The 22686-nt window shown below is 39.9% G+C and overlaps 1 protein-coding gene across 1 annotated transcript in view; it reads right to left on the bottom strand.

The window, feature by feature from the left end:
- GOLPH3 (golgi phosphoprotein 3) overlaps positions 1 to 14881 on the bottom strand; it is a 38255-nt gene extending 23374 nt beyond the window's left edge. Inside the window, exon 1 of the mRNA XM_070411953.1 lies at positions 14368 to 14881. Coding sequence (XP_070268054.1) covers positions 14368 to 14592 — 225 coding nt within the window. The 5' untranslated portion in view covers positions 14593 to 14881. The remainder of the gene's footprint in view (positions 1 to 14367) is intronic.
- Between the last annotated feature and the right edge of the window lie 7805 nt (positions 14882 to 22686).

Consider the following 22686-nt stretch of genomic DNA (forward strand, 5'->3'; position numbering starts at 1 on the left):
AAGGGTCTGGGGTTTCCTTGGGGGGGAGGGGTTGATAAAAATGTTCTAAAACTGATCGTGGTGACGGTTGCAAAATTCTGTGATCCTTGCACTGTATGGTATGTAAATTACATTTCAATAAAACTGTTACCAAAAAGAGATAGCTAACAACCCTTGTGTGAAATCACTTCTGAAATCTTACATGAACTTTTAATTATTTCAAAGTAATTGAGTGGGAAAGTTTTGGGAAAAAAATTGATCAAGAGAATGAAGGTGACTTCAGCTAAACACAGATTTAAAAACACTAGACTAAAAAAAGCAAATAATGACTTAAGAACTGGAAAACTATCAACATTTGCAGGTGATATAATTGAATACCCAGAAAAATCAAAAAGAATTAATGGAAAAATTACTATAAACAGTAAGAGAATTTAGAAAAGTACCAAGATTATAAAATCAACAGACATCAACAGCTATCATATACAAACAATAAAATATAAAAGGTAAAAATATTTGCAAAAACCTCATTTACAATAGTAACCCCCCAAAAAGAAAATATCTAGGCAAACCTACATGAAGGAAACTTCAACTCTCTTGAAATACTAAAAAGTAGACTTGGACAATGGAAAACATCTTATTCTTAGATACAAAGACTCAGCATTATAAAGTTATCAGTTTTTCCTAAGTTAATATAAATTTAATATGATCCCAATAAAAATAAAACTGGTTTCCCTGGTTGGGTGGCTCAGCTGGTTGGAGCATTGTGGTACACAAAAAGGTTGTGAGTTCGAGTCCCATTCAGGGCACATAGCTATGTTTCGAGTTTGATGACCAGTTGGGGCACATACAGGAGGCAGCCAATCAATGTTTCTCTCTCACTTTGATGTTTTTCTGTCTCTCGAAAAAAATCAAATCCATAAAAACATATCCTTAGGTGAGGATTTAAAAAAATAGTAAAACAATAATAACTACTGGTGGGTTTTTTTTTTTTGCTGGAGCTATACAAATTAAAAATAAAGTTCCTAAAGAAAAATAAAAAAGATTAGCCAAGAAAATTTGGGAGAAGAGGGAGCAATATTTGGGGAACAGAAGTGGAAACTGTCCTACTAGATAAGAATATAGATTTAAAAGCCTCCAGAAATGAAATGATGTGATACTGGCACATGAATAGATCAAAAGAAGAAAGTCTTGCCCTAGCCGGTTTGGCTCAGTGGATAGAGCGTTGGCCAGCGGACTGAAGGGTCCCAGGTTCGATTCTGATAAGAGCATATGCCTGAGTTGCGGGTTTGATACCCAGTGTGGGGCGTGTAGGAGGCAGCCGATCAATGATTCTCTCTCATCATTGATGTTTCTCTCTCTCCCTCCCTCTCCCTTCTTTTCTGAAATCAATACATTTTTTTAAAAAAGAAGAAGAAAGCCCTAACCGGTTTGGCTCAGTGGATAGAGCATCGGCCTGCAGACTGAAGGGTCCCAGGTTCGATTCAGTCAAGGGCATGTACCTTGGTTGTGGGCACAATCCCAGTAGAGGGTGTGCAGGAGGCAGCTGATCGATGTTTCTCTCTCATCGATGTTTCTAACTCTCTATCCCTCTCCCTTCTTCTCTGTAAAAAATCAATAAAATATATTTTTTTTAAAAAGAAGAAAGTCTTAAAGTAGATCCAAGAACATACTGAAATCTAGTACATGATAAAGGTTTTATCTCCTATCAGTGTAAGATGAAAAGATGGAGATTTTAATCAATAGTATTGGGACAACTAGAGAGCCATTCAGAAGAAAAAAAAATTGGATTCATTCTTCATACTAACCTTCAAAATAAAATGCAAATGTACTGAAATGTAAAATGCAGCAATAGTGCTAAGAAGAAATGGGGGTGAATACCTTCATAACGTGGGAAGGGAAAAAAACTTCTCAACTATTATTCAAAATCTACAAGAAATAGACTGATAAATTATACAATACACTTTTTTTTTCCAGTTTGCATGGCAAAAACCATAAGCAAATGAAAATGTAGAAAAATGTATTTATAACATATCACAGATAAAGGGCTAATATCTGTAATACATAATTATTCCTAAAACTTAAATGAAATAAGATCAATACTCGATTTTTAGAAGGGCAAAAAATGTGAATGGAATAATTCACACAAAAAACAAAGAATACTCAAACATATAAAAAAATGCTTGCCGAAGCCGGTTTGGCTCAGTGGATAGAGCGTCGGCCTGCGGACTCAAGGGTCCCGGGTTCGATTCCGGTCAGGGGCATGTGCCTGGGTTGCGGGCACATCCCCAGTGGGAGATGTGCAGGAGGCAGCTGATCGATGTTTCTAACTCTCTATCCCTCTCCCTTCCTCTCTGTAAAAAATCAATAAAATATATTAAAAAAAAAAAAATGCTTCCTTCATTCATAAAAAAATGCACATTTAAATTACCTAAGAACTCAACAACAAAAAACACAAATAAAAATAAAAAATTGGCAAAACAAGTGTCCATCAAAAGATGCATGTATAAACAAAGTACATACATACAATAGAACATTAAAAAGAAAGGAAATTCTGACACATGCTATACCACTGATGAACCTGGAGGACATTATGCTAAGTGAAATAAGAAAGGGACAAAAAGGGAAACACTACATAATTCCACTTATATGAAGTACCTACAACAGTAAAATTCATAGAAAACAGAATGGTGGGTGACAGGGGCATGTGGAAGAGGAATGGCAAGCTAATGGGTACAGTTTCAGTATGGGAGGATATAGTAGTTCTGAAGATAGATTGTGGTGATGGTTGCACAACAATTAGAATGTCCTTATCGCCACTGAACTACACACTTAAAAACAGTTAAAATAATAATTTTGTTATGTATATATTTTACACAATTTTTTAAAATATATTTTATTGGTTTTTTACAGAGAGGAAGGGAGAGGGATAGAGAGTTAGAAACACCGATGAGAGAGAAACATCGATCAGCTACCTCCTGCACACCCCCTACTGGGGATATTCCCGCAACCAAGGTACATGCCCTTGACCAGAATAGAACCTGGGACCCTTCAGTCTGCAGGCCAATGTTCGATCCACTGAGCTAAACCAGTAGGGCTATACCACAATTTTTAAAACTACATGAGACAATGCTTACATATCAAGACTGGCAAAAATTCAAAATTCTGACAGCATACTCTGTTGGCAAAATGAAGGCAATGGGCACTCACATATACTGCAAAGAGAATGCAAAAATGACATCACCCCTACTGAGGGAATTTGGAAATCTAGAATAATCACACATACCCGTTAACTTGACAATCCTAGTTCTAGGACTCTACTCTGAAAAACATCCCCATAAATATGAAACAATATATGCATAAAGTTATTAAATGTGACATTATCTAAAGTAGCGAAAACTTGGGGAAAAACCCATAAACCCATCAATAAGGGACAAATTAATAGATGGAGATACACAGTCAAACCTCAGTTCTCAATTGTCTCCCATCTTGAACAATTCAATTCTCGACCAAGTTGTTCACGGAAAAATGTCTATGTTGTCAAAACAAACTTCTTGTTGTCAACCAAACTTTCGACTTGACAACCCTTTCATGCTGATACCTCAGTATGACAAAAAGCATCTCTCAGGCAACAAAACAGAGAATGCTTTTGTTGAAAGAAAAACAGCCACCAGTGACTGTATTTCAGAGGTAGCCATGTATGTAAAAGTGAAGATGCCGCATCCTGACTTCCTCAAAGACACCCCTGGAATGAGTGCCGAAAGTGATTCATTTAATGCTAGCAGAGGGTGCTTAAATTTAATAAGTGTATTTATATATTAAAGACTACATTAGACATGTACTATATATAGGGTGTCCCAAAATTCACGCAAGAAGTAATTTTGATAGAAAAGACAGGTTTATAATTAAAAATTGTAAATTTTTTATTGATTCATAAAGTATACAGTACAGGGTTATGTATGGAATAGCACATTGGGTAAATGGCCTCCACGGCTTTGCTGGCACATACGCAAAGCCGTGGTCTTCATTGGTCTTCATTGTCCCTGCTCCTAGGCCATAACTGGTACTTGGTAATGCTTATCAAATTGAAGGGATTGAAATCAAAGGGCAACAGATATTAGAATCTGATTCAATAAACCAAGTAAAATTAGGTTTTTATTTTTTTTTGTTGTTGTTGTTAATGCTCACGCAAAATTCAAATCTTGCGTGAATTTTGGGACACTCTTTATAAGGGTTAAAATGGAATCATTTGGGGGTCTGGAACAGATTAATCCAATTTACATTATTTCTAACGGGAAAAAATGATACAGGTTTCGAACAAATGACTTTCTGAACAGTCTTCCAGAACAAATTAAGTTCAAGAACCAAGGTTCCACTGCATATACATAATGGAATACAATGGGCCATAAAAGATGTCTATGTAATGATGTGGAACAATCTTTGGTTAAAAGGAAGATGCCAAGCAACATATATAGTAGGCTACCTTTTATATAAGGAGGAGAGGTGCTAAGAAACACTTCCCAAACTATTTTTTTTTTAAATTACCAATAAGGGAAGGTAGAAATAAGATAGAAGGGACAACAATGAAAATCAGACTTCTAACTTGTAATGTAGTTACACACATTCAAAACAGAAAAAAAAAAATTTTAATTAATGAAAACAAATGAACTAACCTAAGTACATACTTCTTAATGATACAACTACACAGAAAAAGTAATTATTTTAACTGGCTATAGAATGCATTATTTTAACTAAAAAAGTACTACGAAGAAATTTTAGATTGAACTCAATAGTCAGTTGGTAGTAATACTGACATGACTATTTTAACCCTTTGTACACCATAAGCGTCTACAGACACTTTAAAAAGTCATTTTTCGTGAGGATTTTCAACTGAAAATATTCAAGAACGTCCAAATTGTGAGCAATATATTTATTTTTATAATATTCATTGAAAATTGATTTTTTAAACTAAATTCAAAATATCGTGGCGTGTGGGGATGGTTTCTATTTTGGACACGTGGCAGTTAACTGGTTAAAACTATTTTCATACATGTAGTAAGCCAATGCAAGTAAGTTAGTATTTTAGGAACCAATAATTTTCAATAAGAGAACAGAATTGTAAAATCCAGTAACTAAAATAAAAATCCATGTTAAAATTGAATCCAAAACATGTGCACTGATTATTTCCCTTTCATATATTTTTTGTTTCTATCTCTATACTGGAAAGTCCTAGAAGCAATGAGAGCCCAGGAACACTGAATACACCCAGTAACCAGACTGTGGTCCATTCCCCACTAAAAGAAACTAGGACTCCTTGAAGGAATGACTGATTCCAGGTCTGGAGCAGGATACATACAAGGTGAGCCTGGAACTTTTGCTGGTGTTGACCAGAAGAAAGTAGTTATCAAAGATTAATAAGTCATATCAAAAGAACACTAAAGCCAAAGGAATTCCCTGCAGGCAAGGTGGGACAATATATGAACATCAAAAAAAAAAAAAAAAAAAAGCCTTAACCGGTTTAGCTCAGTGGATAGAGCATCGGCCTGCGGACTGAAGGGTCCCTGGTTCGATTCCAGTCAAGGGCATATACCTTGGTTGCTGGGCACATCCCCAGTAGGGGGTATGCAGGAGGCAGCTGTTTCTCTCTCACTGATGTTTCTAACTCTCTATGGCTCTCCCTTCCTCTCTGTAAAAAAAAAATCAATAAAATATATTTAAAATATTAATGATACAAATGATTGAAACAACAGATATTTCTAAAGTAATAATTTTAAATAAGAAAAAAGCCCACAGCTCACTTTTGCCCCACCCTGTATATAGTTCAGTAAACTTACCACTTTAACTTTTTAATTATTTTAACTTAGCATTCATCTTTGTAACATCTGGGTACTCTAAAGATATTTAGAAGCTAAATTTTAAGGTTAGGCAGGTCATTAGTGATGGACATATTTTATATATATGTAAGCTAATCTTGTTTGAAATAAAAATATAAAATTGCGAAATGTTTTACTTTGACTTTTTTCAAAAGGTGAGGCTTACAGCTTTTAAAAAATAACCATTAACAATTTATATGCAGTTCTTTAATTTCCAGTCCTCCCATAAGGAAATGGGTGAGGGAACACAAAAGTTTACCTACACATTATCAACCAGTAAAAATCATTTTGACAAAAAAATTTAACTCAGAACTTCCTACGGTTCAGTATGCTACAACTGTTCCTCCAACTACTAAAGACAAATTCTATTACAATAAAAATTCTTATGAGAGAAAAAGGTTTCTAAACCACAGCTATACACAAACTTTTTATTTTCAATATTAATTTCAGTGTTTCTCAACCTTTTTTAGTATCATTCCCTAAAGGAGCTTTTTCAGACATTTTTTTCCCTAACCTCTCCCCCATTACATTTTAATAAGATGGGTTCCCTGTATATGTGTTTGGATACTTATGTGTATCTATGCTTTATACATAAAAAGAGCAAGAACTTTTCACCACCATCCCCAGAACCAGTTTTCACTCCCTTAAGGAAACCATTGAAAATACATGATTTACTTAATATTTATTGAGTGGTAGCTATATGTCAGGCTGAGATACTTACTATCAAAATAGCAACACAATTTAGTTTTGTACTTTACTGTAAGAGTTTTGAGCCATAGAACTAAAATGAAAATAGAGATCTTCTTCCTAGTGTTTATACCTAGTGAAGGGCCTGGCTCAATAAATATTTGATGAATGCATGGAAATTGTTAGAATTATAGATGTGGTAGTTACACAGCTTGTGAATGCCCTTTAGCAAGATGGCCAGACTGCAGAAATGTTGGCTTTAAAAAATGAGCATAAGAATAAAAAAGAATCATCAGTAGTTGCCTTGCAGAGTTGTCCAACCAGTATTAAAATCTTCGTGAGTGATAAATAAACCTTTCCTATGTTAAACCACACACAAAAGAGAAATGTTGGATTCAGATCTCAAGTAACTCAGAATTCAACTCACTGCCAACCCTGAAACTTGGAATTTTCTAGTCAATTTTCAGGAAGAAAAAAAGACAAAACAAGACAATGAAAAACTTAAAACTAAAACAAAGAAACAGTTCCTATTCAGTAATCTTTAACCTTCTGGTTCATGATATGCTTTGAGTATCTGATGAAAGCTATGTCCTCTTTCTCCAGGAAAACACACAAAATACAATTGCAGAGTGTTCAGTTTGTAAAAACCATCTGTAAACTCCAATTTAAGAACTTCTTCATTAAAGGAATACGTAAACCAAATGCAGTTTATTAAGTTTAGTTTTAAAATATTATTTTTTCATTTAAAAATTAGTTTTTTTAAAATATATATATATTTATTTCAGAGAGGAAGGAAGAGGGAGAGAAACATCAATGATGAGAGAATTATTGATCAGCTGCCTCCTGCACGCCCCCTACTGGGGATTGAACCAGCAATCCAGGCATGTGCCCTCGACCGAAATTGAACCCGGGACCCCTCCAGTCCACAGGCTGATGCTCTAGAGCCACTGAGCCAAACAGTAAGAGCTAAATATTAGTTTTTAAACTTAAATGTGTACTTAACCAGAAACTTTTTTTTTCGTAACGTAATGTACCTTAATATTAATTGTATTCTTACAAATCAGAAATTTACCACCATCTAAAGAAAAACAGCCTACTTCCTACACATCACTGTAATACCTAAATTAAAACTCCAGTACATCAATTTCAGAATGAAGCCAGGTTCCTACCTTTGGTACTTGTCACTACACTTATTAAATGGAAGAAACACGGGGACAAGCACAGTCTCAAGGTGCTGCTTCAAAAGGAGACTCTTGTGAAAATAAAATCCCATAGCAACTCTGAATGATACATTTACTCTGACTAATTGCAGAAAAAGTATGCTAATAGGAAACAGCAAAAGTATGCTTGGATATAAAATAATGTTGGGCCAAAAGGTTAACATGACAAGCATGATGTCTTTAGAGCAGCGTTGCCAACAGGTGGTCCAAGGTTGGCGAACGCTGCTTTAGAGTATTTTGAGACATATAAAGCTGACACTTACTATAACTATTTCTTAAATATCAAAAAAATTCTCCAAGTATTTCAAAATTTGAACAAAGTAATTTCAAAATACATTCTAAAAGATAATCTCAAATGATTCATTCAGGGCAACTCAGAAAATTTAAAGTTAATAAATATCATATATTAGTTTTCTGGCCACATTGTGAAAGAACCCTGAGGCACTGAAAATGGTTTCAATAGTACAATATCTCACTTGAAAGGTACAAATGGTTCAATGAACTCCAAAAACTAATTTTTGAGATTCTGTATCTCTCAGACTTTTGTGCCTACTCTAAAACACATGAAAAAAAAAAGTTTCAAATCTTTCAAAATTATGAAGGAACGATTATTTGTATTTATAAGGAATCAAAAAATTCCAAAACTTAGCACATCTTGAAATATTGAGTATTTGTTGAATGAATTACTCATCAAATCTGATTAGCTGAGATGTATATCACTGCATATATAGAAAGGAGAATTTTTTAAAAAAATTATACATCTTGATAAGTATTGTATTTCAAAGTAGTGAACTTGGAAAACTTATTCCAAAAATGGAATGCATCTATCTTTGGGATCAATCTTTGGAGCCAGTTTAAAAGCCATGCAAAGTCCGTTCCATCATTTTAAACTTGTACACACTGACATTACTTGGATAGGTCTCCAAAAAACCTCATCAAATTAAACTTGCATATACTGACACTACTAAGATAGTTCTCCAAAAAAACCTCATGGCCTAGTTTGCTCTCAACAGCCAAAGTCCAGGGAGAAAATATCTGATTGGACAAGCCTAGGCCTGGTTGCACCACAAAAAGGGAAGGTGTAAATGCTTCAATAGGGCATCTTGGGCTATACACACAATGGGGAATGCCTTAAAAGCAAGACAAAACTTGGGGGAATTCTTGGTGGAGAATAAAACAATAAATGTCTGTAGCAGTCCAATCAGAACAAACATAACAAACATAAGAGAGGACTACCTCTCCAATTTGAGAACTTTAAGGCTCAGAGAGCTTAAAATATGTAAAAATAAAGGATATACTTCAGACCAGCACTACAGCACCTCTTTCCACTTCTGCTATTCCTCAGGCTCACTCTAAATTACACCTGATCATTTAAAATAATCAAATCCAATCTTAAATCACTAAGATTTGCAACCAACAAAGATATTTGAAAGTACATGACACCGCCCTAGCTGGTTTGGCTCAGTGGATAAAGCGCTGGCCTGTGGACTGAAGGGTTCCAGGTTCGATTCTGGTCAGGGGCACATGCCTGGCTTGAGGGCTTGATCCGCAATGGGGGGCGTGCAGGAGGTGGCCAATCAATGATTCTCTCATCACTGATGTTTCTATCTCTCTCTCCCCCTCCTTTCCTCTCTGAAATCAATAAAAATATATTTTTTAAAAAGTACATGACACCAGTTATTTGAGGTAATTCTCAATGAGGCATTCTGAAAACACTCAGGCATCTATGGAAAATCAAATAGTTGGGGAAAGGAAAACACCTGGCTCATTTGCTTCCCCTCCCCCTCAAACAGGAAAGAATACAGAAATGGTGCCAATTATTTGGAAGTTGAATTCAAGTTTAAACCTATCTGCCATCCTTGCTGTAGCCTCTGAAGATTTACTTGAATACCTATGTCTTTGATGCTCCGCCCAGACTGAGCACAGGAATTCCCAGAAGGGCTCTGGCATCTGTTTTATTTTATTTTTTTAAACGTATTTCCATTGATTTCAGGAAGGGAGAGGGAGAGGGAGAGAGAGATAGAAAACATCAATGATGAGAGAGAATCATTGATTGGCTGCCTCCTGCACGGCCCCTACTGGGGATCAAGCCTGCACCAGGCATGTGCCCCAGACCAGATTCGAACCTGGGACCTTTCAGTCCGCAGGCTGACGCTCTATCCACTGAGCCAAACCGGCCAGGGCATGAGGCATCTGTTTTAAGCCAGAAAAGATCATCACTGGTAAAACAAACAAACAAAAAACCCTGAAATGTGTTCTTAAATTAAAAAAAAAAAAATCTTTCACAATGACTTTAGAGTCACCCATAATAGGTAATCTGAAGCCAGACCATATGCTTACTGGCAGAGTGAGGCTTCTGTTCAGTAAAGAGGGGAAGGAGGAGAACACTTAGATTCAGATAATGTCAAAGAAACTTTTAAAATATGGTAGATTATAAATGTGTTACAAGTTGATAACTCAATGAGAATGAACAAATGACAATCTCACAATATGGATGCTGAACAAACAATGCTGAACAAAAGCAAGATACAAATGAAAATACAAAAATGAACAAAATTATTCTATGCTGGACCTGGCTGGTTTGGCTCAGTGGATAGAGTGTCAGCCTGTGGACTCAGGGGTCCCGAGTTTGATTCCAGTCAGGGGCACATGCCCAGGTTGCGGGCTCAGTCCCCGGGGGTGTGTGTAGGAGGCAGCCGATCGGTGATTTTCTCTCATCATTGGTGTTTCTAGCTCTCTCCCCCTCTCCCTTCCACTCTGAAATCAATACAAAATTTTTTTAAAAAATCATCCTATGTTGAATTCTAAAGCCAAGATAGTGGTGACCTCTGAGGCCTGGCTTGAGGGCTTGATCTGCAATGGGGGGCGTGCAGGAGGCGGCCAATCAATGATTCTCTCTCATCACTAATGTTTCTATCTTTCTCTCCCCCTCCTTTCCTCTCTGAAATCAATAAAAATATATTTTTTAAAAAGTACATGACACCAGTTATTTGAGGTAATTCTCAATGAGGCATTCTGAAAACACTCAGGTGCTAATTTAACAGGAATGTTCAGTCTGAAAATGCATCACATTTGTGATATTTGCACTTTTCTGTAGGTTTATTATTGAACAAAAGTATTTTTTCTTTTTTTAAATACACTTTTATTGAATTCCGAGAGGAAGGGAGAGGGGGAGAGAGATAGAAACATCAATGATGAGAGAGAATCACTGATCAGCCACCTCCTGCAGGGCCCACACTGAGGATCAAGCTCACAACCTGGGCATGTGCTCTTGACCGGAACTGAACCCGGGATCCTTCAGTCCACAGGCCGACGCTCTATTCACTGAGCCACCGGCTAGGGCTCAAGAAAAATATTTTTTAAAAGCTGTAAATCTCACCTTTTGAAAGTCAAAATAAAACATTTCACAATTTTTTATTTTTATTTCAAACAAGATTAGCTTACATATATATAAAATGTGTCCATCATAATGACCTGCCTAATCTTAAAATTTAGCTTTTAAATATATTTAAAGTACCCAGATATTACAAAGATGAATGCTAAGTTAAAATAATTAAAAAGTTAAAGCAGTAAGTTCACTGAACTATATACAGGGTTTGTAAACCTACTTCTGCCCCACCCTGTATTATGAGCTTGTTAATATCAAATTTAGTACGTTAAAATCTAATACTAACAAGCATAAATGCCTAGGCTCTGGGTAAGAGAGTAATTCCTACCCCTCTAAAAGGAGTGATACAAGTTGAAGACATGGGGGAAACCTCCAAAGGAGAAATACATGAATGGATGAGTTAACAGGGCTGGTTATTAGGAAGTGAAGACATGAGGACAGGAAAAAATACAGAAGTTAATCATTAAAACCTAAATCTAAAGTAGTGCAAAATCCCAATCACACCCACCTTCAACTCCTGGGACCTGCCTACAACAGGTAATATGAAGTTCCCTATGGTGGTTGTTGAAATCAGCAAGAAATACTCAGAATTAGCTAGTGTCTGGACCTTGGCCAAGTTTGTGACTCCTGACACAAACACAACTGATGGCTTCAATTATCTGCCACCGAAGAACTTTAACTTGTCTAAATTTTCTAAGTGCTATTTTTTAATACTGATTATATACTGAAATAATATTGAAATAATGTTTTTTAAAATCCTTTATTGTTTAAAGTATTACATATAGTATTAAAGAGGTCTCCTTCCCCCCGCCCACTAACCTCTCTCTGGCCACCCCCACCTCCCACTAAATACTATTTTTTAAATTATATTTTTTATTGATTTCAGAGAGGGAGAGAGAGAATCATAAGTTCAACAAACAAATTGTTTATATTTCCTTCATGAAAATCTATCACAGGACAATAGCATGTTGATATGCTAAACATTTAGAGTAACACATACTTGAAACACCATAATTTCTCACTCTGAGTAACCCAAAAGTCCAAAAGCTAGTTTTAGTATTTTTAAGTTTTAGTTTTACATCAAGATATTCCCTCATAGAAATCGCTCAAAAACTATAAAACCAAAATTCAGGAATGAGGATGACTTGTTTTCTTCCTTTTTCATTTTCTTTGTCTAAAATGTTACTTTTGTCCCAAAGAAAAAAGATGATTATTATAAACAAAGAAAAATGTTTATTACCAAGATTCTAAATTGTGAAGCCTAAAAAGGCAAGTTGAATACCTTCTAAAAACCATATTTCTAGGACACTAGACATGTAGTTTATTTTTCCAAAGAACAAAAAAATTCCACAGACAGCCTAGGTCCACTTCGCAGCCAGAGGGACATAACCTTTTTCATGTGATCTTAGTAAAACCTCAGCAAATGGAAAATCTGGATATTGCAAATGCTCTAGACCAGCGGTTCTCAACCTGTGGGTCGAGACCCCTTTGGGGATCAAACGACCCTTTCACAGGGGTCGCCTAAGACCATCGGAAAACACATATATAATTAAATATTGTTTTTGTGATTAATCACTATGCTTTAATTGTGTTCAATTTGTAACAATGAAAATACATCCTGCATATCAGATATTTACATTACGATTCATAACAGTAGCAAAATTACAGTTATGAAGTAGCAATGAAAATAATTTTATGGTTAGGGGTCACCACATGAGGAACTGTATTAAAGGGTCGCGGCATTAGAAAGGTTGAGAACCACTGCTCTAGACAGTTCTATCCAGGTAAACTTTAGTTCACTTGACTACTAAATATCAGGAGTCCACCAACAGTCCATGTAACCTCACCTATATCTGATACATTTTGGTGAAGATTAAGTTGTTTCAGAAGGAGTAAATATTTTTGCCCACCTTCATGAATTGACAAAACGTTCTTACAATCAAAACTTAGGTACACCTGAAACTAAGATAATTTTGTATGTCAACTATAATTTTAAAATTCTTAAAAAAGAAAAAAAACACATATCTTTTTGTATGACTTCTCAAAATGTCTGTGGTGTCCATGCTTCTGAAACCACCTTACCACATATGATTTAGACTAACCATCTCCCCAACAGTCTGGAATCCTCTTAAAATAATCATTTTTGGCCGAAACCGGTTTGGCTCAGTGGATAGAGCGTCGGCCTGCGGACTGAAAGGTCCCGGGTTCGATTCCGGTCAAGGGCATGTACCTGGGTTGCGGACACGTCCCCAGTAGGGGGTGTGCAGGGGGCAGCTGATCGATGTTTCTCTCTCATTGATGTTTCTAACTCTCTATCTCTCTCCCTTCCTCTCTGTAAAAAATCAATAAAATATATTTTAAAAAATCATTTTTGTAGACAGAAGGATATGTGATAAAAAAAAAACAAATACAGCAAAATGCTAATGACAGAACCCAGGAGGATGAATATATAAGGTGTACACTAGCGTGTTTGTTTTTTTCCCAACTCTAAGTGTGAAAACTCTCATAAGATATTTGGGTGAATATAATCTTTCAAAGTCTGAACAAAAACACCGATGGCAACTTCAGCCCACCCAAGGCTGCGAGGCCTTCCATCAGATCACAAGCCTGGCACTTCCAGCCCCCAAGCACCCCACGAAAAAGCCCTTCCTTCAGATTGTCTGAGGAATAGAACATCAACTGATAAAAATGTAAAAGCAACATTAAAAATAACCTTCCACCCAAAACAAGGTTCCCTAGAGAGTCATTTTCCAGCAAGTGTCATGAGGATTTTGTTGGACTTTTAACTTTATCAGTAAAACAACTTTGCCCATTACCATTTCACCGACATTTTTTTTAAAAATCCCAAACAGTTCACCTTAAAGCTTTTTAACCTCCCAGAAAGCAGACCCGCGCAGCCCTCCCAGGTGCTGGAACCCGCAAAGCCCGGGAGTTCGGGCTGGCGGCTCCAGGTGCTCCGCTCTAACCCGCGCCTCCAGGTGGGGACTACGACCCGGCGTGTCCGCGGGCCAAAGGGCTACGAACCGCGCGGACGGGGCGGGGCGAGGAGGAAATGCACAGCCAGGGCGTCGGACACAACCGAGCGATGTGAAAGGAGGAAGGGAAAACCCGAGCCATCTGTGCGGGGAGGACCTGGGGGCGCCGGGCCAGCCGGGCGCCCCCGGGCGCGGGAGCTCGGAGGGCAGACGCTCGGGCCCCGCCGGCCACCCCGCCCTGCGCGCACCTCTCGGTCCTTGAGGCCCAGCAGGAGCACCTCCTCCATCAGGGTCAGCCGCGTTTCCTTGGAGTCGCCCTTGTCGTCGTCGTCCTGTTCGTCGCGGCGGCTCTGCGCGTCGTCCTCACCGCTGCCGCCTCCGCCGCCGGCCGCGCGCTCCTTGTCGGCCGCGCTGCGGGAGGCCTCGGTGCGGCGCTGCACCAGGCCCGAGCTGCGCTGGGTCAGCGAGGTCATGGCTCCGGCCGAGGCGCCGCGCCGGGCCGACTGGGACGCGGGACCAACCGGCTTTCCCTCCTCCTCCCCCGCGGCCCCCGACCCGGGCCTCCGTGTTAAATCCGGGCGCTGGGGCGACGTCCGACGGCAGCGGGGTCGGGGGCAATCATGGGGAGACGGCGGGGGCGAGGCGGGCAGCCGGGCGTCGGCACGGCGCGAGGCGGCTTCCTTCCTTCCTGCGGCCGCAGCCGGGAGGCAGCCGGAGCTCCGAGGCGGCGGCGGCGGCGGCGGCGCCTCTCCAATATGGCGGCGCGGGCTGACGTCACCGGAGGATGTGGCACGCCGGCGTGGGGCTGGCCCGAGGGTGCCGGAAGCGGCGGCGGGGGCCGCGAGCCACGCCCCCTCCCACAGGCCACGCCCCTCCCGCTCCGGGCCGTGGTCTCCGCCCAGCGCTCCCCATACCCGCTGGCGTCCTCCCTCCGTCGCCTACCCCTTCGCTTCTCAAGAAACCAGGGCTGGAGCCAGGAGTCGGGGGGACGGGGCCTAGCGAGGGGCACCCGCTCCGCCTCCAGCTGTGCCCCCAGCTCCCGGACACCACCATCCTCGGAGTTGCCCTCGGCCAGGCTTGCGGGGACCCGGCTTGGAATCCCGGCGTCCCCACGAGACCCAGAAAGGACGTGGGTCGCCGCGGATGGGGGCGAGGGCAGGCGCGCTCTGCCCACATTCCCTGGCCCTTCTGCAGGAGCAGCCGCACCTAACGGCGTGAAGGGGCTTTTCGTGTGTTCTAGGTGTGTTACTGTACGGAAGAGGTCAGGACACATTGACTAGTTAGTTCTGTTTGTAACACTTCCCCTCTCCTCCCGCCTCGTAAAGTGACCAGGAGCGCCGGGAGGACAGTTCGTGCTGCCCACGGCGGTTCACTCGCCCTTGAGGAACTTTAAAGAGACAATAAACCTGTTGAGTATCATGCCACGTCTTTGTTCACGTTAAATTTCCCTCAATTTAATCACAAGGTTACATCCTCTTGGCGTGCTTGACAATTTATGCAAGTTAGGTTAAAGAATAAATGTCAAACCAGACTGGAGGAATGACAGGCCGGCATGGTGGAGCGTGTAAGTAGAACATTACCTATTAATAATGGCATTGCATGCCATCCAATATTATTGAACACTAACAATGACCTCGGGCTGTGGCCACAGACTGGTTTAGATAGAAACATATTGTTGTAACAGGACTTAAGCTGTAATAAATGAAAAACGCCGGTTGTCAAGCCGTCCCGTAGAATATTCTGACTACAGAGCTCTCCCTGCTTCGCAAAACCATTGTCCAAAACGGGTCATACCTGTCACCACCCCAAGCCCTGGCAATCCAGAATGCAGAATCTGCAGGTGTGGGGAGGAGGGGCAGGGTGAGGACAAAGTAGACCTTTTTATTTTCCCTATTATCTGGACAAAGGTCAACCTCACCTCCAACAATTTCTCCTACTCACATCCTGTTCAGCTTTTTCTTTTTCATCCCCCAACTCTTTCCCAAATAGCTTAAATAGGTTTCCTTTTAAAATAATGTAATTAATTTCTTTATTGGTTAATATAGTCAAATGAGTAGTTGAAGAAGGATAAACATAGATACAGTGTGTGGACAAAAGTGCTACGTGCTAACCTGACCAGCTCAGGGAAGGCCTGCATGGCGGTCTTGCACACTCAGAAACCTAAAGTAACCACAAAGGATGGTCTGAGATTAAACTTTAACTAAAAGCAGTTATGGTGGGTAGTTACATCCTAGGCTGGTATCTTCACTGACAAGGTCAACCTTCACCTTAACTGAGCCTATCTGTCTTTTTGCATCTATGATAACATATCCTTGAAATGTCTGGGTAACTTGTAACTCCCCTTTTTCTGGACCCCTTGGGGCACAACCTAATGTGCTGGGTGCCAGGACAGATAACACAAATTCCTTCATTATTATCATGTTAATTATTCCTGCACCCACCTAAGTATGTGGCTATCATTTTACTTTTTATCCAATCCCAGGGGTTTCCCTGCTTTGCTTTCTCCCGCCTCTCTAGTCTATCACAAATGGATTTCATGTAACCCACCTAGGTCCCTTTCCTTTGATTGCAATGTATAAATACAGATGTAACCCACCATTCTCCTGAGCATTATCTCAGTTCCTTGAGATTCTGCTTCCCGGCATATGTTGACAGTTTGGCTCAAATAAACTCAAAAAATCTTTACAGGTTTCAATGGTATTTTACGTTAATAAGTGAAAATCTTCCAGATCTGCCCTTATTCACCCTTCCTTGGTGGTTTTAAAATATGCCAACAAATTCTCTGATGCTCCTTCCCTCAAAAGGTGAAACCTAATTCCCCTCCCCAGACTTAGTGGCTCTCTTCGGATGAATAGAACATGGCAGGTGTGACTGAGTGTGACTCCTTAGACTAGGTCATAAAAGTCTTTTCAGGTTCTTCCTTGCTCTCCCTTTCTCCATCTCCATCTCTCTCTCTCTCTTTCTCTCAGATCATTCTTTTTTTACCCCCTTTAAAAAAAATTTTTTTTTGGTTATGTTGATCGATTTGAGAGAGGGAGAGAGAAACAGCGATTTGTTGTTTCACTTATTTATGCATTCATTGGTTGCTTCTTCACTTGATCTTAGCCAAAAGGCCAAGAAGCGATCATTGGTTGTTTCTTATACTTGCCCTGAACAGGGATCGAACCCACCCACATCCTTGGCATATTGGGACAACGCTCTAACCAAATGAACTACCTGGCCAGGTTCCAAGATCATTCATTCTGAGGGAGGCCAACAGCCATGTCATGAAGAGATAGATGCAAGCAGCATTATGGAGTGGTCCAGTTGGGAAGGAACAGAGGCCCGCTACCCACAGCCATGTGAGTGAGTCATCTTGGAAGTGGATCCCCCAGCCCCAGTCAAGCTTTTAGTAACATCTTGATTGCAACCTCATGAAAGATTCTGAGCCAGTTCCACCCAGCTAAGCCATTCCTGTATTATTGAGCTACAAAAACTGTGAGATAATAAGTATTTGTTGTCTTAAGCTACTAAATTTGAGGTCATTTGTTGTGTAGTAACGGTACTAAAATATTTGAGCACATATACACACAAATAGGTAACAACTAATATTACTTTCTTAGATACCCTTCCAGAATTTTTAAATGTATATTCAAACAAATATCAAAATAATATTTTTCCTTTTTAATGCAAATCATAGTACATTATCCACATTGTTTTATATCTCGATCCCCCCCCCCCCACTTAATTGATATTGGAGAGCTGTCTGTATCAATACTTAAGAACTTCTTCATGCTTTGTTTCAGCTGCCCCAAACCACCTACCCAGTCATTTCTTTTGCTCTCGCTCCTCGTCTAAGGCAAACTTGCCTATTTGCCTATTCTGTGGGGTTTGGTTCCTCTTTTTTCTTCTCTGGTGCATAGATCTAGTCATCTCTGCTTACTTTGCCCCAGTGCCAGTACAAACATGTTCCTCTCCAAGGGCCACCATACTTCATTTAGCTTCATTTCTATGAACATTCTGTGTCAGCAAGGAGTGACTTTCTGCCAACTGTCCATGCCACTGTCCCTAGCTGACAGGGAATTTCCTAAGGAGCTTTCTGCTCTGACCCCTCTTGAAGTGGAGCGCTCCCTCTCTCTCCTGCCAACAGGTGATGGGATCTTTTCCAAGGTACTAGTATATCTGCCATCATCTTTTCCCATCTCTAGCCACCTTTAAAAGATAAAATTGTTGTATTTTGCATTTATATAGCCCCTTTTCTAGAAGCTCACAATACTCACTCTCCTGTACTGCATGGCATTTTTATGATACCCTCATGAGGATTACCACAACAGTTTTCCTTCCATATTTATCCCTATTACCTTTTCACCACCAAATTCCCTCCCCATCAATTCACTAACAAAATTCAGAAACTATACCAAATGAATTTATATCTGCATAAGGAAAGCTGCTCTGTTTAAAACATACAAAAAAGCAACAGAGTTCATATATAAAACACTACTTTTAATAAGAATTTAATCAACTAAAATAAGAATTATTATCTCAATTGGATTATTTCTTTTTTTAAAATATATTTTTATTGATTTCAGAAAGTAAGGAAGAGGGAGAGAGATAGAAACATCCATGATGAGAAAGAATCATGGATCGGCTGCCTCCTGCAAGTCCCCCACTGGGGATCGAGCCCACAACCCAAGCATGTGCCCTTGACCAGAATCAAACCTGGGACCTTTCAGTTTGCAGGCCGGCGCTCTACCCACTGAGCCAAACTGGCTAGGGCTGGATTATTTCTTTCCACCAAAATAAAATGAGGATGCAAAAAGTTACCTTAATAAGTAACATAGTAATGTTCATAATAATCTTAATAATGACTATATCTTCTTTAACTCAAAATATTAATAAACTTTTACCTTGCATCCTTTAATTAATTAGTAAGATGATGTGGTATAATTCCCTATTTCCTTCTCTTATGAAAGAGAGGCTTAGGTAAGTCAAATGTATTTTAGTAATAAATAATCCTAAATCCGACATTGAAATTGGGTTGTTTTATTTTTCTTTGAAGAGTTGCTTGATTGGTTAGGCTAATTTTTTAAAATTGTTATTCTTTTGCATTTGCATTTGAAGGTAAGTGTTACTTTGTTTTGGAAAATTCATTATCAACCAAACTGCAGAAGATCTAATTGAGGATGATCTGGGAAGATCAGTTTCTCAGTCTTTACATTTGCTCAACTGCTATTGTATTCTTCCTCAGATCCAATAATCAATTCTGTCAGTACTATTTCTTAAAACCAAGGTGTGGCCAATCCATGGCCTACTTCCATGATCCAGAGATGGGGTCTAGATCCCCTCCTTTTGACCCTGAGTAAGCCTTGAGACTGCCTCAACCAATAGGGCATGGTGGAATGGACCCTACGTTACTTCTAAGGGTAGGTCATCCTATATAATAAAAGGCTAATATGCAAATTGACCACATGACGAGAATGACTGGTTGCTATGACATGCACTGACCACCAGGGGGGCAGATGCTCAATGCACCGCTCAGCCAGAAGCTGGGCTCACGGCTGGCAAGTGCAGCGGCGGTGGCGGGAGCCTCTCCCCGCGGGCCTAAGCCGTCAGACATCTCCCGAGGGCTCCTGGACTGCAAGAGGGCACAGGCCAGGCTAAGAGACCCCCTGCCAAGTGCAGTAATTTTGTGCACCGGGCCTCTAGGTAAAATATAATATACTCCTGCTTTGTTTTCATGGGATGATTGCTTTTGGAATCATTGCTTTTGGAACCTAGTAACTATACTGTAGGGAAACCCAACCATCCTGTATAGAGGCCCACCTAGAAACAACCTGAGGCCCCTGGCCCACAACCCTTGCTGAGCTCCCAGCTCACAGTCAGCACCAATTCCCCTCCATATGGTTGAGTCATCTTTAAGGTGAATCCTCCAGCCCTCCAGTTGAGTTGTCCCAGCTGTGGACATCTCAACTGGAGCAAACATGGATTTGTGAAAAATAGATCACTGAATCACAGGGTAAGAAGAGTTTCCTTGGCTCATACTTCTCTAGAGCACAGTCTGGTATCCTATATAATAAAGAGCTAATATGCTAATTAGACTGAACAGCTGAATGACCTTCCGGACATCCTTCTGGATGACCTTCCAGACAAAGCCGCTGGGGCTGCGAGGCCCGGCTGAGGCAGCTGGGGCTGCAAGGGCCAAGCCCCTTGCACAAATTTTGTGCATGGGGGCCTCTAGTATATTATAGTTGTTAGATCCAAGGACTTTCCTTTTTTTGTGGTAAAATAACCAAGTCAGTTATCAAAAGAAATAGTTGTTAACTGCCAATAGAACTCTGAACCCTTCATCAGCTTCCCTCATCGATATTAATAATTTAGGGAAAGCTTATCCTACACTCATTCTATGGACATAAAGTCCCTAGTGGACATATGGGCCAGGAGCAGCCTGGCTAAGGGAAATAATCAGGTTCAAGGAGTCATGGAAAGAAGTAGATACGCTCTCAAGGGACAGGGAAAAAACCCTCCAATTGCGAGGGTAGGACAAAAAAGTTAAACCAGTTAAGTCACCTGAGCATGAATTAGTGGGGTTGTCATAGATGTTATCTCTCTTGTTTTTTAATTCTTGAAGGGGGTGGGAGGGATGAAGTCAGACACCAAAGAGCTACCCACACAAGGGGTTCAACGTATCCTTACGAATTTAACACTTCTTGTTTTCAGGAGAAATCGAATGCATCAGATGATCTTTTGAAAATTAAGTTGCATTTTCCACATAACAATATGCCTTGAGAATCAGGGCATTTGCTGCTATTGCAATCTTTTTAATGGCTGCAAAGTATTTCACAGTATGGGCAAACAACTGAATCAGTTCTGTAATGATGGACATGTAACTTATTCCTAAATGTCCACGATGCCAACAGTACTACAATAAACCCCTTATACAACAAACATCTATATGCCGAGTGTTTCTATACGATAGATTCCATGTCTTAAGTTGAAGATGAACTGGTGAATGTCCCGATTTCCCCCTATGACATAACATTCACATGCTCTCGGCCTCCCTTTGTCTTGTGCTTTTAAGGAGTGTTTTTTAGTGACGTCTCCCAAGGAATTCTGGTATGGCTACTCTCTAAGGAAACAGAAGACTCCAGTTACAGGACAGTTCAACCGCAGAAGCTGAAGTTAACTAGGACCTAGAATTTGATGTGAGCAATTGGAAAGCATTTCTGCTCGCCCAAGGAGTTTCTTAATAAAGACGGCCTTGAAATATGTTTACCTTCCTTGGTTCCCCTACTATTTTTAGTTCCTTGGGTAAAGTTAATACTTGATTATAAATACATGCTTTTAAAATAAAATAAAGGAAACCTTATAACATAAATGTAAGAAGTTTCAACTGTATATGTCCACAGCAGGTTAAAGTATCAATTAACTCCTTTATACCATCAGCCTCTTCTTGGAGATACATTTGTCTCCTTGTATTAACTGGTCCCTCATGACCTTAAACACAAATGTCTCTCCAAACATATTTAGCCAAGTCTAAATCATAGCTATATCCAGTCTTCTGGTCTGGCCTACCAGTTTTATTTTTATTTATTTGTCTCAATAAGGGTTGAGGGAGGGAAGGAGGGAGGAGGAAAATAAATAGGTTAGGTTTGTCTTTTACAAAGGCCAGACTAGCAGGATGTTTCAAGGGCACAAGCTAAATTTAAATAAATCCTTGTTGGATGAGCCTTACATAATTGAATTGTATTCCACCTAATATGTTAGCAAAGCCACTGCACTTAGAGCGATGCCATTCTATGATGTGTTTCCATCCTTACCCATAACTCCCAAGGGGTGTGACACTCCCATTCAAGTTACCACAGCCATGTCCCCCTTGCTCCTTATGAGGAAAGTTCCCTTCCAGTGGTGGTCTGTTTGCTTGCTTATTGGCAGGCATGTTTCAAATGGTACAGCTTCAAAATATAGGGGTTTTTTGTTTACAACAGAAAAATAAGCCTATAAAGGCCATTGCAATTTGAACTAAAATTCTAATCTACAAACAAGAGCCTGGTTTGGAATGAAGATTTAAAAAGATGAGATTAAAGGCCCTGGCCAGGTAGCTCAGTTGGTTAGAACATCATCCTGACACACCAACGTGGAGGGTTTGATCCCCAGTCAGGGCACAAACAAGGAGTAACCAATGACTGCATAAATAAATTGAAACAACAAATTGATGTCTCTCTCTCAAATCAATAAATATTTAAAAAAAGAAAGATGAGATGGAGGAAATCAGTTTTTTGGCTGATGAGACTTAATGGCTGAAACAAAGTTGATGAAGTACCAGTGTTATGGAAGAAATGATGCTTACAGAAGACCGGAGAAAAACCAAGCAGTGCCCAGAAAAATAGAGTTACACCGTTTATTCACCAGCGGGCCCAGAGGGAAATGTCTCCCAAATTTCTGGGCAAAAACATGGAGGAAGCTTTCCTTATTTATATCTTTCCAACCCCTTTGTTTCTCAAATAAGGGGTTTCCCAGACCTTACATCAGATGACTAGCCTAAAAGGTCAGACAGCCAAGTTTATCTTCCCTATTATTCAAGTAGCTAG

The sequence above is a fragment of the Myotis yumanensis genome, unplaced genomic scaffold, assembly GCF_028538775.1.
Source record: "Myotis yumanensis isolate MYYU_CA2020_CCGP unplaced genomic scaffold, mMyoYum1.0.hap1 SCAF_4, whole genome shotgun sequence".
Classification (NCBI taxonomy): domain Eukaryota; kingdom Metazoa; phylum Chordata; class Mammalia; order Chiroptera; family Vespertilionidae; genus Myotis; species Myotis yumanensis.